The sequence below is a fragment of the Colossoma macropomum genome, unplaced genomic scaffold (genome assembly GCF_904425465.1).
Source record: "Colossoma macropomum unplaced genomic scaffold, Colossoma_macropomum, whole genome shotgun sequence".
Lineage (NCBI taxonomy): Eukaryota > Metazoa > Chordata > Actinopteri > Characiformes > Serrasalmidae > Colossoma > Colossoma macropomum.
This window is the reverse complement of record NW_023494794.1, coordinates 1,003,750-1,016,906: the sequence shown is the minus strand read 5'-3', so window position 1 is coordinate 1,016,906 and position 13,157 is coordinate 1,003,750. Positions and strand designations below refer to the sequence as shown.

The 13,157-nt window shown below is 40.2% G+C and overlaps 2 protein-coding genes across 2 annotated transcripts; one reads left to right on the top strand and one right to left on the bottom strand.

Annotated features, from left to right (window-relative positions):
- Positions 1-668: 668 nt before the first annotated feature.
- derl2 (derlin 2) lies at positions 669-5,697 on the bottom strand. Its single transcript, XM_036579836.1, has 7 exons — positions 5,539-5,697; positions 4,342-4,407; positions 4,168-4,241; positions 3,942-4,035; positions 2,233-2,428; positions 1,896-1,986; positions 669-1,139 (listed from the first exon to the last, which is right to left on the bottom strand). Exons 1-7 carry the CDS (start codon positions 5,629-5,631, stop codon positions 1,034-1,036), a joined length of 720 nt encoding a protein of 239 aa, XP_036435729.1. The 5' UTR covers positions 5,632-5,697; the 3' UTR covers positions 669-1,033.
- Positions 5,698-8,421: 2,724 nt separating this feature from the next.
- On the top strand, positions 8,422-12,440 carry mis12 (MIS12 kinetochore complex component). The gene is made up of 2 exons (XM_036580908.1): positions 8,422-8,506; positions 10,392-12,440. Exons 1-2 carry the CDS (start codon positions 8,476-8,478, stop codon positions 11,024-11,026), a joined length of 666 nt encoding a protein of 221 aa, XP_036436801.1. The 5' UTR covers positions 8,422-8,475; the 3' UTR covers positions 11,027-12,440.
- Positions 12,441-13,157: the final 717 nt, after the last annotated feature.

The following is a 13,157-nucleotide window of genomic DNA, read 5'->3' as shown; positions in this document are numbered from 1 at the left end:
TCATGGCTTAAATGATTAATTGGTAGAACAGCTCCCCCAGTGGTGGCCAAGCTTTACTGCACTATGAGGCTGTTTCACTATGGGTTTGTGCTATTTCTTGTGGCATGTTTACATGCATAATGACAAATTTGGTCTGGAAAAATACATTTTTAAAGCAACAACACAACTTCGTGACAAATGTGTATGTGTAATGATTCCAGTTGATACATTATAATGCCTTCATGAAACCCTAATAATAATAATAATAATAATATTCTTTGGAGTGATGCAATAGCACAGAGGTCTTCAAATCTGGACTCTGAACCCATCTTCCAGTCCTGGATTTCGTCAGCACCTGTAGTTAACTGAACTGTTGACGTAACTGACTGGACACCTAGTATCGTACCTACTTGTGCTTACAAAAGCCAGGACTGGAAACCGGTCCAGAACTGAAGTCCTCTGCAGTAGAGGAACCTTTAATTCCCTAAAGAACTTTTCAATGGATGGTTGTAAATGAAATACGCAAGTGTAAAAAACCTCAAAGAGGCTCCATATAATGTGTAGGTTCTCTATAAATGCCATGTTTTTGTGTACCTCCAAGCTAAGAACCATTTAGGAACCTTAATTTTTGAGAATGAACATTTTACCAGAAAAAAAAAACAAACAAAACACAAAGCAACAGTCTGGAATACTTGCACATTTTATATACATTTATTATTATTTTCTTAAAAAAGTAAAAGTACACTTGCCCTGGCTTCAGTCAACCCAGCTCTTTTTTGCAGTAGCTCCACATTAGTGATCACTGTTGCACAACACGACGAAAAAAAGGGCAAGAGCAACAGCGCTGAAAGTTCAGTCCTGCATCAAATCCCATATCCACAGTCCGAGCATCAGTCCGGGTGTTGCAAGCAGCCGGAGGGGGGAACAATGAACCTGCATACGCTGCAGGAGTTCCAGTCTTTTCTTACAGCACAAGAGAAATGAGTCGAAAATAATTCCTCCCCCCCTACCTTTTGCTCTCAGAGTATGTGTCCATGGAGAAGGGGTATGAAGCTTAGCCCCCAAGCCGCTGGCCCTCGCCCCAGGCAAATCCACCTGGACGTTCCTCAGGGAGGGGGTTGTAGTTTGGATCTTCCTCTGGCGTGTCAAAGAGCATTTTACTGTAGAGAGAATAAGGGTGGAGGTTGAGAAGACTAGGCAGCCAAAGTTAAAAAAGTTTTTTCTTTCCATAAAGATTAGTTAAAAGCTTGGGGACATTTCAAAATGTTTTTTTAACAAATGAGCATGTTTTCCATGCCGGTTTGCAAGAACTTAATATATTAAATAGAAAGCTGTTCTTGCCATTTTTGTTTTGCTTAAACTGCAGTACAGGATTTCAAAGCACTACCATGAGAATAATTCAAATCCCTGTTCATTTTATTCCTTTCTTGTGATAAAAGCACTCAAACCTTCTAAGCATTTGAACCACCTTTGGGCCAAAAAAGTTCCAATATGCGCTTTTAACAATAGTTTAGAAAAGAAAAAGCCGTCAAATTAATATTTAGGCCAAATCTGCTCTTCATAGCAATGAAGCAGATTGTTGAAAATAACTGATGTATAATTAAATAGCAATTTCAAACATTTATCAAATAATTACACAATGATGATAGAGAAAAAAAAACATTATTCATATGCTCTTAATACTTCACTCAAATATCTGGTCCAAGGACCTATGATGGCTGATAAATTGTGCATCAATGGGTTACAGATGAGATACAGCCAGTAATTAGAACTCAAAGTGCACCCATATGGTATGTGTTTCTGATAAAATGGCCAATGATACTAGGTACAAAGGTGGTGTAAATGAATGAATGAATGAATGAATGAATGGCTATTATGTGTAGTGTAATCCTATTCAGTGATGGAACACAACTTACAGAAAGGAAGGAGTCCTTAGCCATCTGCCACCACCTGGCTGGTTGGGAAATACATCCTCCAAGAAGAAATACACATGTCCCACTGCGATGCCTATACACATAAGGATGGAATATTAGAAACAATAAACAGCACAAAACTAGTAGCAGTTTACTCGAATACCAGACTATAATATTTCACCCCAAAATTCAACTCTGGCTAGTGGTGACCACTTTCAATGATCTCATTTAAAGAGTGTTAGCAAATATTTATGAAGTTGTTGCTAGTTTGTCGTAGCTTTACCAGTACAACAAGTTTAAAGTAACAGCATTAAGATGCTACACTAAATAGAACATATACCTAAAAGGTCCACGATGATGGAGTTGCCCAGCAGCAGCGAGAATCCCATGAGCACCCATGGCAGGAAAGGGGCTTGGAAGTTGAGAAGGCCAAAGAAATTCATGCGTACGTTGGGGTTGCGTCTGCTCCATACATACACAAGCATGATAGTGAAAGCCTGGCCCAGGAACACAAGGCTCACAAACATGCCAAATATCTACACATTTGTTAAGAAACAAAATCTTAGACATTGTTTGGACAAACTCACTGGCAAAAAGAAACAAGACAGAAAGGAATAAGCTCCACTGGTGGCTCAGATATGTAACAGTGTTTTTGCCAATCCACTTACTTGGCCTAAAACTCAAAGTCATAGTTAAGCAGGGCAGTTAGTTCCGGTCCTGTGGAGCCAGAGTTCAACACAGTTTTGTGATTTCCCATGCTCAAACACACCTGATAAACCTGGGAACAATTAGTGTTTTCCCACCGCACATTCAAAAAACAAAAACTGACCCAAACAGGAATCAACAGAACCTACAGTTTTATTTCTAGCGCAATTTCCACATGCTTGAGACAGCTAGAACTGTCATGATTAACTGCAATTAACTTTTTAATTGTCTTTTGGTCATTTTATACCACTTGAAAGCATCACTATTCTGAGCTTTTGCACTTACAAGAATGCTACAATGACAAAGAAATGTGTAGAATCAAGCAAAGGTTATATTTGTCTCTGTGTGAAAACATGAGCAAAAACACTTGTTCTGTGGAGGCCCATGTTGGCTGTGACCATTATGTGGAGAAAGCATAAGCAAAAAAATTGAAAGTGGTCATTTGTCATGTCATACACAACACTTTGTCTCACCGGCAGTGCTTTGAAAAGGTCAGCGGAAAACTAGGGTTAAAGTTCAATTGAATGTACACATGGTCACTAGAGGTCTGCCATTCCATTCCACTCCCTCAGATGAATGCCACAGTGCAGGGGTGCCCAATCCTGGTCCCGGAGATCTATCACCCTGGAGAGATTAGATCCAGCACAACTGGCTCTAATACTCAGATGCCCCCTGAAAGCCTTATCTACCTGGATCAGGTGTGTTAAATTAGGGCTCAAGCTCAACTCTGCAGGGTGGTAGATCTCCAGGACCAGGACTGGGCACCCCTGCCACAGTGGATAATATCACTGCCACAAGCAAAGACGAGACTGAAGATTTTATTGGCTGTCCAGACAGGAACACCACTGCTTTACTATAAAGAGTGTTTGAGGAATGCCTCCTAATGATACTTTCACCTGCCACTGAATGTAGCTCTGCAGGTCAGATAAATATCACAAAATATTTACATTAAAATATAATAGGTATAGATTTATAGATATAGATTACAATAATTGCCATGTATAATTTAGCTGTTTTATGGCTTTATAAAATCCATCAATGATTCCTTGTCAGATTTTAATGAGTCTTACACTAACTGCCCTTCATTTATGGATTGTGGCATTAACGTCATTAATCTGTTATTGATATCGGTATTGGCTACAACATGGAATTTATTATAGGTCACTGTATCCCAGAAATCCCATTTTGGTACATCCTTACTGATCCCTTCTGGGAAATCAACAAATTGCGCTGGACTCCAGCCACCCAGGACTGGAGCTTAACACATCTTCAGTATAATAAGCCCGATTTAAGCACCAAAAAGGTTAGCCCACATCACTTCCGATAGGAGAACATAAAGGATACAGTCATGAGAAGGCCACCGAAGAGGAACATGAAGACAAAGTCAGCGGTTCTGCCTCTGAAAGAGCCTTCCTCCAGCATTCGACAATATCTGTATCTGTGAGGAACAGTCAAGGACTTTGGCACATATCAACACCTGAAAAAGAATTTAATTAACAACGGAACCGGAAGTTCACATGAAAAAGATCATAACGGCAATAATTCAGTTTGAATAGTTTTTGAAGGATACAAAAATATCATATTGAATAAGAAATTGAAGCCAACTGGACCAAAAAACAGAAAATTGGTCACAAGCCGCCATACCTGCAAAGAAACGTAGAAGAAAGTGCATATTGATTTACCTAAGTTAACATCAACTTCAAAACAAAACTGAATCTGTGGAAACAGAGGCTATAACACTCACCTGGTAGTGCTTTAATATCAAATCTGGATTGAAGTATAGCTGGAAAGGTGTAATAAGTTCTAATTGCTGTGGTGGGAAAGGGAGGTAAACAATCAGATGTGAGTAATCTAAACCCATACTTGAGTTAAAAGGATTGCAACCTAATAAAATGACTCAAGCAGAGGTTAGAAGGCCCCTCCAAAATAATAACTTGAGTAGAAGTACAAAATAAAACAGGTTAAAAGCTACTTAAGTGCTGAGTAACTTCTCAGTACATCCAGTAACTATCAGGATATGAACTGATGTTTGTTAGGCTCTCTTAGCAACAGCAAAGCAGTTCAGGAGGTGACCCAACAGAACAGAATGACATTAAACCCAAACATATATCAGAAACTAATGACCACAATGTAACTCGGTAAAAACGCACACATTTAGTTTTAGTATAACTAGCATTATCATTCACTGAAAATACTCAGGAAAGCACAAATCCATATAAAATATACTCGAGCAACTACATGTAGCTGAGGAAATGTAACGTAGGTTAATTAACTAGCTAACATTTAGTTGCTACCAACCACAAGAAGTTCAATAACAGTCATATTTGAACTGACAGAAGCTTCCAGCAGTTTCTGACAGGTAATTCTCACTCTTAATGATTTGGAAACCCTCAGAATTACTGACAGCGCCGATACTGTCTATTTCTAAACTCCAGAATCAGCCTCAAACAGCTGTCTGTCACAAATTTCTAGTCAAACTTTACCATATATACACTAAATTTGCCCGCTTACAGTCATTATGTCAAGAGGAACAGCTGGCTAACACACTGACTTTATATCTTTAGCTATTTTCGCTATTTTTCGACCACTTTTCCACACAAAAACGTCTCTCTTAGCATAAAACTAAACAGATGAAACCGGTGATTTATATAATCGACTGTCAGTCGCTGTTCTGTTGTAGCTAACTTACAGCTAACTCAGCTAACTGCTGAGCTGCGAGCTAACGACGAAGCTGAAGTATGCTTCTTGTTTGAATTTTCCGTTCCACCTTAAACGCTGCAGCAGTTACTACGGCTCCATTTAAGGTGGAACGGGAAACTCGAATCAGAAGCTGGCCAACGTCTGACTCGCTAGCTAGCTAGCACTGCTAAACTGACTAGAAACGTCAAGTTGCAGTGAGACCGAATGTCAGAAATATCACTACAGCTGGCTTTTTACTCACAACAGCCGCGGTGGTGAGCACACAGGCGGTCGTATATGTCCGTGTAACTACAGGAATCTGTAAATATTCCTGCTGGAATGTCTGGTAAGCCATTTTTGGACCGACTCTTGAAAGGCTTCCGGGACTGTGTCGACACGTCTTTACACAGAGAGGCGCAGAACAGCATCACAGCCTGGTTAAACACTGTAAGTGTCCAAATCTGATTCGCCCTGCTGTTGTGAAGGATGGCATGATGCTATTGGTCCGCGTACACCTTGAAATAGGGAAATTTTGTCAACAGGAAAATGTGGGTCTTGGTGTGTTCTGATGAAAACTCATGTTTATAACAGGTTGGGAGAATCGCCGGGGCGCGTCTCAATTCTCAATTCGACCCCTTTTTCTAGGGTGCTCCAGTCTGAGCCCCATTCCAGAATTACGGAGTTGCCTTAAAGGGGAAGTCCACTGATTTTTAAAATGTTCTGCATAATTTAGTCGTTGTGATGTAAAAACGAAGTCATCCAGAGATTTTTGATGTGAAGTGGTTCATTTGTGGTGAAACTTGCGGACTCAGTGGTGGTGATAGGAACCAGGAGTCACAATGTCTACAACACAAATACAGCACATTTTATTTGCTATCTAACACGTCCAGAAAACCTACAGTTGTCTGAGTTTTTATATGTAATGTTGATGATGGTAAAATTGTGGTAGGTTCATATTCATAATCATTTCATTCTATGAGGGAGCATTTGGAGGCATTCAACTGCTCAGACATCTGGTTCCTCTCACCACCTCTGTGAACAATTCTGACTCGATAAGTTTCTGTAGAACAAAGCATTTTACACCAAACCACTCTGAATGAACTTTGTTTGTATCTTAACCAATCAATTAAAATCAGCGGAGTCCCACTTTAAAGCGAAAGTCGATTGATTTTTAAAATGTTCTGCATAATTCAATCGTTGTGATGTAAACAAAGCTATTTAGATGTGAAATGGTGCAATTATACTGGGGCAGTTTCAACACAGTAATAATAATAATTTTTGTTTTTCACTTTCAGTTTTAAAAATGCATTGAACCTTATTGTCAGTCTCATGTGAAATAATAAATAAATAAATAAATGAATAAATAAATTCAAGGTCAAAATACTGTGAAAGACCCTGTTTAAACTATTTAATTATGCAGAAATGTAGAAAAATTGATTCACACTAGAGCCGGATGATATATCATCCATATATTACTGATGCTGATGCACTGTGATATTTATTTTCAATTGAAACTATGTAGCAATATTTAGCAATATTGATAATGATGTCTCTGTTGCCAAGCGGTTTGCTTTTATTTTTTTATTTCTATTTTGTACACTTTATTAAAGATAACCAGGACCTGACAGTTAATGGCAATGTATGTAATTTTCAGAGTGCTTTAGACTGTCTTTAAAAAGACATTTCAAATCTATGAAAATATAAACAATATTGGTAATGTGATTTGTGTCTGGTAAACGTTTACAATACTGAAGGTGCAGTGTGTAAGATTTGGGGGGATCTATTTGCAGTAATGGAATATAGTATACAAAACCATGTTTTCATTAGTGTACAATCACCTGTAACTACGAATCACTGTGTTTTCGTTATCTTAGAATGAGCCCTTCAGATCTGCTTAGGGAGCAGTTCCTCTTCCAACAGAGGCCGCCTTGTTGCACCGCCATTTTTCTACAGTAGCCCAGAGAGGACAAACTGAACACTGGCTCTAGAGAGTGCCTTTCGTGCCTTCATGCTGGAGCAGCACCCAAATTTGGACACATGGAGGATCATACTTAATTATTTAAACAGTAAACAGCAGGGGAGGGTGAATCCTCGTCATCAAAGAAGTGAAAACATGAAGATGCAAAACAATAGACAAAAGCAGAAAACCTGACGGCCACTGTTGGTACTACACGCTTGGAAAGGAAGGGGTGAGGGAGGAGTATTTAGCCGTCTGCAATATCACCACTAGATGGCACTAAATCTTATACACTTGTCCTTTAAAATTACACTTCATGTAAAACGATTGAGATTGTGTTTCTAAGAAGAAAAAAGATCAAGCCAATCGACAAGGAAAACAAAATTTGAAACATCAGCAGACTTTCCAGCCACTTTAACACATTTAACAGAGGCGACTATTCCAGGATGTGTCTCAAACTGCAACCCCTAGAAACTCAGTTAATTTATCGGCCTACCCACTGCAGAAATGATTGCTCTAGGAACGGCCATCTTCGCCTCCTTCATTTTTTAAAAAAAAATCTCATGTTTAAAAAAAAAATTGACACACGGTACAGAACGTGTACAGAACGTGTTTTGCCGTCAAACATTGTACCGTGTGTCAGTACGAGTAGCAGTAAGAGTAACTGTACATTTATGTGTAAACCTGTCCTGTTACCGTCGTAGGTTAGCTCAGCTATGTTAAACCCAGCACTCCGCCCACTGCACAATATCTCCTCATGTAAACAAGCAGACAACGGCGCACACTCCTGATTTTACAAGCCCAAACTCGGTTTTCCCTGTGCTGAATATCTTCACCCTGGAAGGAGTTTTGCAAAAGGTCAGTTTTTCAGTGACCTAACACGCAGTTTGCGCGTGGACAGAAGACCAAAACGCATAGAAAAAGCCATATTTTAATAAATACCCGTCTACGTGTGCACAAGGCCTCAGAGACCGCACTAAGGCTACTGTAGCTATAGTTACTTCTGCTCTTTATCTAGTAGCTGCCCAACACCAACAACCTGAAACAGCTGGATTGCTGGATTAGCTGCATTACTGAATCTCGGACCTACTTAGTGCCCTACAGAGGGATCAGGGAGTCATTAGGGGCGCAACCCGGCACATTTAGAGTAGTGAACCCCCCACCAGTAGAGGGAGCTGTGCTGGAGGATTTGAAGTGAGAGGAAGAAGAAAAAAAAACAACATTTGCGCGCGGGCTTTGGAGATGACTGAGAGCGGAGAAAACAACGATAATGGTGAGAAACTTTACGGTTTCAATGTTTATATGTGTTTTTCCGTGTCTGTGTCAGGAAACAGCTGTTAAATATGAAACGCCTTTGGTCTCTCCTGTCGGCAGTCCGCAGGTTTCTGGAGAAGCTCGGTCTCCGAGCGAACTTCACTCGGTTCACTGTGGAGTTACAGCTTTGGGCGGGTATTGAGTGCGAAAAGATCCGAGACCCGTCTGACTGTTTAACTTCGGAGCTGCGGCTATTCCACTGTGTCTTTAAAAACACAGTGCAGAGGAGAAAGGTTTCAGACTTTTTAGTCAACGACACCTTTTAACATCCGATATTTGTATCATTCTCGGTACTATTCTGGGATATTTAGTGTCAGGAATTAACGTTAAATGATCTCTCTCTCTCTCTCTGTCTCTCTCTCTCTGTCTCTCTCTCTCTCTCTCTCTCTCTCTCTCTCTCTCTCTCTCTCTCTCTCTCTCTGTCTCTGTTTGTCTCTCTGTCTCTCTCTCTCTCTCTCTCTCTCTCTCTCTCTCTCTTTCTCTGTCTCTGTTTCTCTCTCTCTCTCTCTCTCTCTCTCTGTGTGTGTGTGTGTGTGTGTGTGTGTGTGTGCGTGCGTGTGTGAGTGTGTGTGTGTGTGTGAATATAGGATCTAAACTCATGTCCTTCAGTAAAAGGGCTCCGCACTGCTCTCTCTAGTGGGATCATGGCTAAGGAGAACAGGTTGTCTATAATGGGTTTAATTTTAGTGACGTGGGACCCTAAAACAGTTTTGTTCCATAGAAAAATTGCACATTTGAAACTCACACTGTGTTTCCAAAAAGTATACAGCCCCCTCTTCTAATTAGTTACTGAGATAACACAGCTGTTCAATTGCAGGCCCGCAGCTTTTATAATCTCCACAGAAAAGCATTGCCAATGGAATGGGATGCTCTGGAGCAGCTGGACAGGATCCTAAAGTCACCATGCATGATGTTAAGCGTCAGCTAGAGGGGATTGAAACCCCCCAGCATTGAGCTGTGGTGCAGTGGAAACATGTTCTCTGGAGTGATGGAGCTCGATCCAGTGCCTTAGGGATGAGTTGGAGTGGTGTTTGTGATCCAGAACTAATTCAGGACTACCGAACTAACTAATGCTTGTGGGGCTAAATGCCATCAAAATCTCATAGCAGTGTTCCAGCTTATTGTGTAATGCCTTCCCAGAAGAGTAGAGGCTGTTACTGTAGCAAGGAGGGACAAGCTTCCTATTAATACCAGAGCAGGTGTCCACAAACATTTGGACATTTAATGTAAAATAACTCTGTAGTTCAGTAGTAGTGCTGTTGGTACATGTAGGTTTATGGCTGTTAAATCTCTGATTGTTCAGCTGAACATTTTGAATAAAAATATCAGTATTGGGTGCCAATGTGACAATTAGTCAATCAAACATTAAAAAGGCTGTATCAGTATTTTTTCCTGAGGACAATTCTAAATGTTTGTGTGGGCTTATGCACTAAAAATCAGTCATAATTCCTTTTTTATATGACTATTTTCCAACCACTCTTCATCCTTTAGAATTACACAGGCTGTTTTTGTTTTTGCCTTTAAGTCTGATGAGTCACTCCCCATAACTTCAGCATGGGGTCAAACTACTGTAGGCTGAATATCTGGATAAATGTAAATGCATTGTGTTTTTTGGACATCACAAATGCAATGAATTGAAAAGTAGCTGTTTTGTCAGCTTAGTGTCTGTATATAAACTACGGCCTGGGGAGTAAATTATATGTTTTGGAACAACAGTGTTGATGTACTATATTAAACAGGTATTTTGTTTTGATATATTGTAGTCTGGATTTCTTTGATCAAACAGTCTATATGCAAAATGTGTTGGCAAGTGAGTTATATTTCTCTTCTCCTTTCTTTCACAGTGGGGTCCTTCACCTCGGAGTCCCTCAAGCTGTATGAGGCGCAGTTCTTTGGGTTCACCCCACAGACCTGCATGATGAGGGTGAATAGCGCCTTCCAGGACTGCTTGTACGAGATGCTGGTGGTCGTGGAGTCTGTGTTCGTGCGGAAACTGTCCCAAGGGAAAGATCCACCGGAGGAGCTTCAGCTCAAAACCCGAGAATGCACCCAGAAACTGCTCCGCTTCCTGCAGGAGCGCTTTAGGAAGCTGTCGAGTCGCATGGAAACTCTGCTGGTGAATAGCGTGCTCTCGATCCCTGAAAACGTCCTGCTGCCTGAAGACGAGCCCCACCGGAAGTATCCACAAAGCCAGGAACAGCTTTTGAAGCTGGAAAGTTCGATTGCCGACCTGCAGCGGTCTTACCAGGCAGAAGCGTGCGCCAAACAAGCACTCCTGGCTGAACTGGAGGAGCAAAGAGAGACTCAGGAACAGCTGGAGGAGGTGCTGAGATGGATTGAGGAGCTGCGGCTGTCTTGGAAGCGTGAAGGCATGGGCAACGTCCATGACAGTTTCCGGCATATGATTGAGACTGTGAACCAGCTGCAGAGTGTTATGGGGAAGATCAGAAAGAAGAGCAAATCACTAGATGAAGTGTGAGAGTTCACTGTGAAGGGCTGTCAAAATCATGAAATTTTATCTAATGATAAATCTACATATAAATAGTTGCAATTAACAGTGTAATTGTATGTGAAATGGTTATGAATACACCGCCTGATGTCCAAAACATTGTTTTACAATAGGTTTGTGGTACAGTTTTGGCTTAAAATGTTTTTGCGTCCATTTATTTTAATCCGTTCACAGTGGAGGGATACATGCAGGGCGTTGTAAGGCAATATAGTCAGCAAAAAACCCTTATTTTTAGATTTATGACCACCATCATCAACGTTACATATAAAAAGTCAAAAGACACATGTAGGTTCACTGGTGCTTTTGGAAAGTAAATAGAATGGCTGTATTTGTGTTGTAGACATAGTGACCCCTGGTTCCTATCACCACCACTGTGAAGAAATCTGAGTTTCTCTGCAGTGAACCGTTTCACATCAAACTACTCTGGATGATTTGCATTTCAAGGACTGAATAATTCAGAAATTTTGATCTGCTTCTTGTGCAACGACACTGTCCATCCACAAGAGGGAGCCCTGGTGCCCAGTCTATTTTTGCCACTTCTTCAGACAGGAAATCGTACTTGGGAACGCAATGAGCTGTCAGTGTCAAAGTATTGCATTTGTAAGCAAGGACGTTCCTCGCTGACATCTGAAATGCGGTCAAGCAATATTGCCCAATCCGCCCCCCCAACATTCATTGGTTATTCCGAGGCCATGCTCGCTGTGGAATCTGTTACTTTGATGTTTGGTGCAATGAGATCTGCACCAGATGAGAGTGAATTTCCCACAGACCCAAACCTATGGGCTTTCTTTTTTGTTCACAGTCAGAGGGCTCAAGGTCTGAATATGGGCCAGTTCTATTTGACTATTCTTTTCCCTGTAGCCTGAGGGAAAGCATTTTGTAATGCAACTGTAGATACTTTTATTGGATGTGCTTGTTAACTGACGATTTAGCTTTGGTAAAATCACACTCCAATTTTTAAATTGTCAGTTTCAGTTAGGAATGAAAGATTAATCATTTTTTATCGAAATCGCAAATTGAAACAGTAAAATTTTTTTCATCGTCTACTATCAACAATGATGATATGTTGCAAGTTTTAATTAAGGAAGTTTAACGTAACGTGGAGCTTGTGAACTGCTTTTAGATGAATTTGACTAATTAAAAGCAACCACACATCCATGTGCTGTGACATCACAGCCACAAATAACTGGCAGGCTGGCACACTATGTTAAACATTCAAGCCTCAAGCCAGAAAAAGTATGATTTGATTGGCCAAAAAAAGCCCATACCTCAATTTATAGAAAACGTTCGCAATTAAATCGCAGTGTTGGTTTAGAGAAATCGCAAGTAGATATTTTGCCAAAATTGTTCAGCCCTGGTTTCAGTGACTGTTCTAAACTCAATAAATTGCTTATCAAATTTAATTGTTACTTTTTCTCACTTTTTTCCTACTTCCTGTACTCTGTAAACATTCTTAAAGTTTAAAAACATGCTGTGCACTCTCCAGTCAATTTAATACATATTAGAAAACTAAGCTGCCAACAGCTAGTTTGCTTTGTTTTTGTGATACCATGAAAACCAATGCAGTTACAGATATCCATCTATTCAGCTACAGCAGCTGAGCCTCAGCCATTAACACTGATGTTATAAGGAGTGTTTCATCCTGAACTGCATTTTGTGCAGAGGGACATTACAAGGCAGCCAATCAGAACAGAGTCATTTCCATATATCTGTCTTAAAGGCACAGTAACGAAAACTTCCTGTTTATTTCCATTGAGATAAAGAGGGGTTGAAAACGGTCATGGAAAAATTAGTTAAAATGAGATAAAATATAGAAAAAATGTATCATTAGAGCCTTTCAAAGATATAAGTAGAAGCCAAAGGGCAGATGCTGAAGCAGCATTTCGACTTTATGGATTTTCTGTTTTCTGTTTTATCATGTACAGGGAAAAACAACGGTGTTATTGTCTATGATAACTAACCATACAAGACAGATGCAGCAAATAGAGATGAAGGTGAAAGATTCTAGGGTATTCTTTTAAGCTATTGTGAAAAGATTTAAGGAATTCAAAGTTATTATAGTATAATTCTTGTAATTGGAGATGGTACTGTAATACTAATC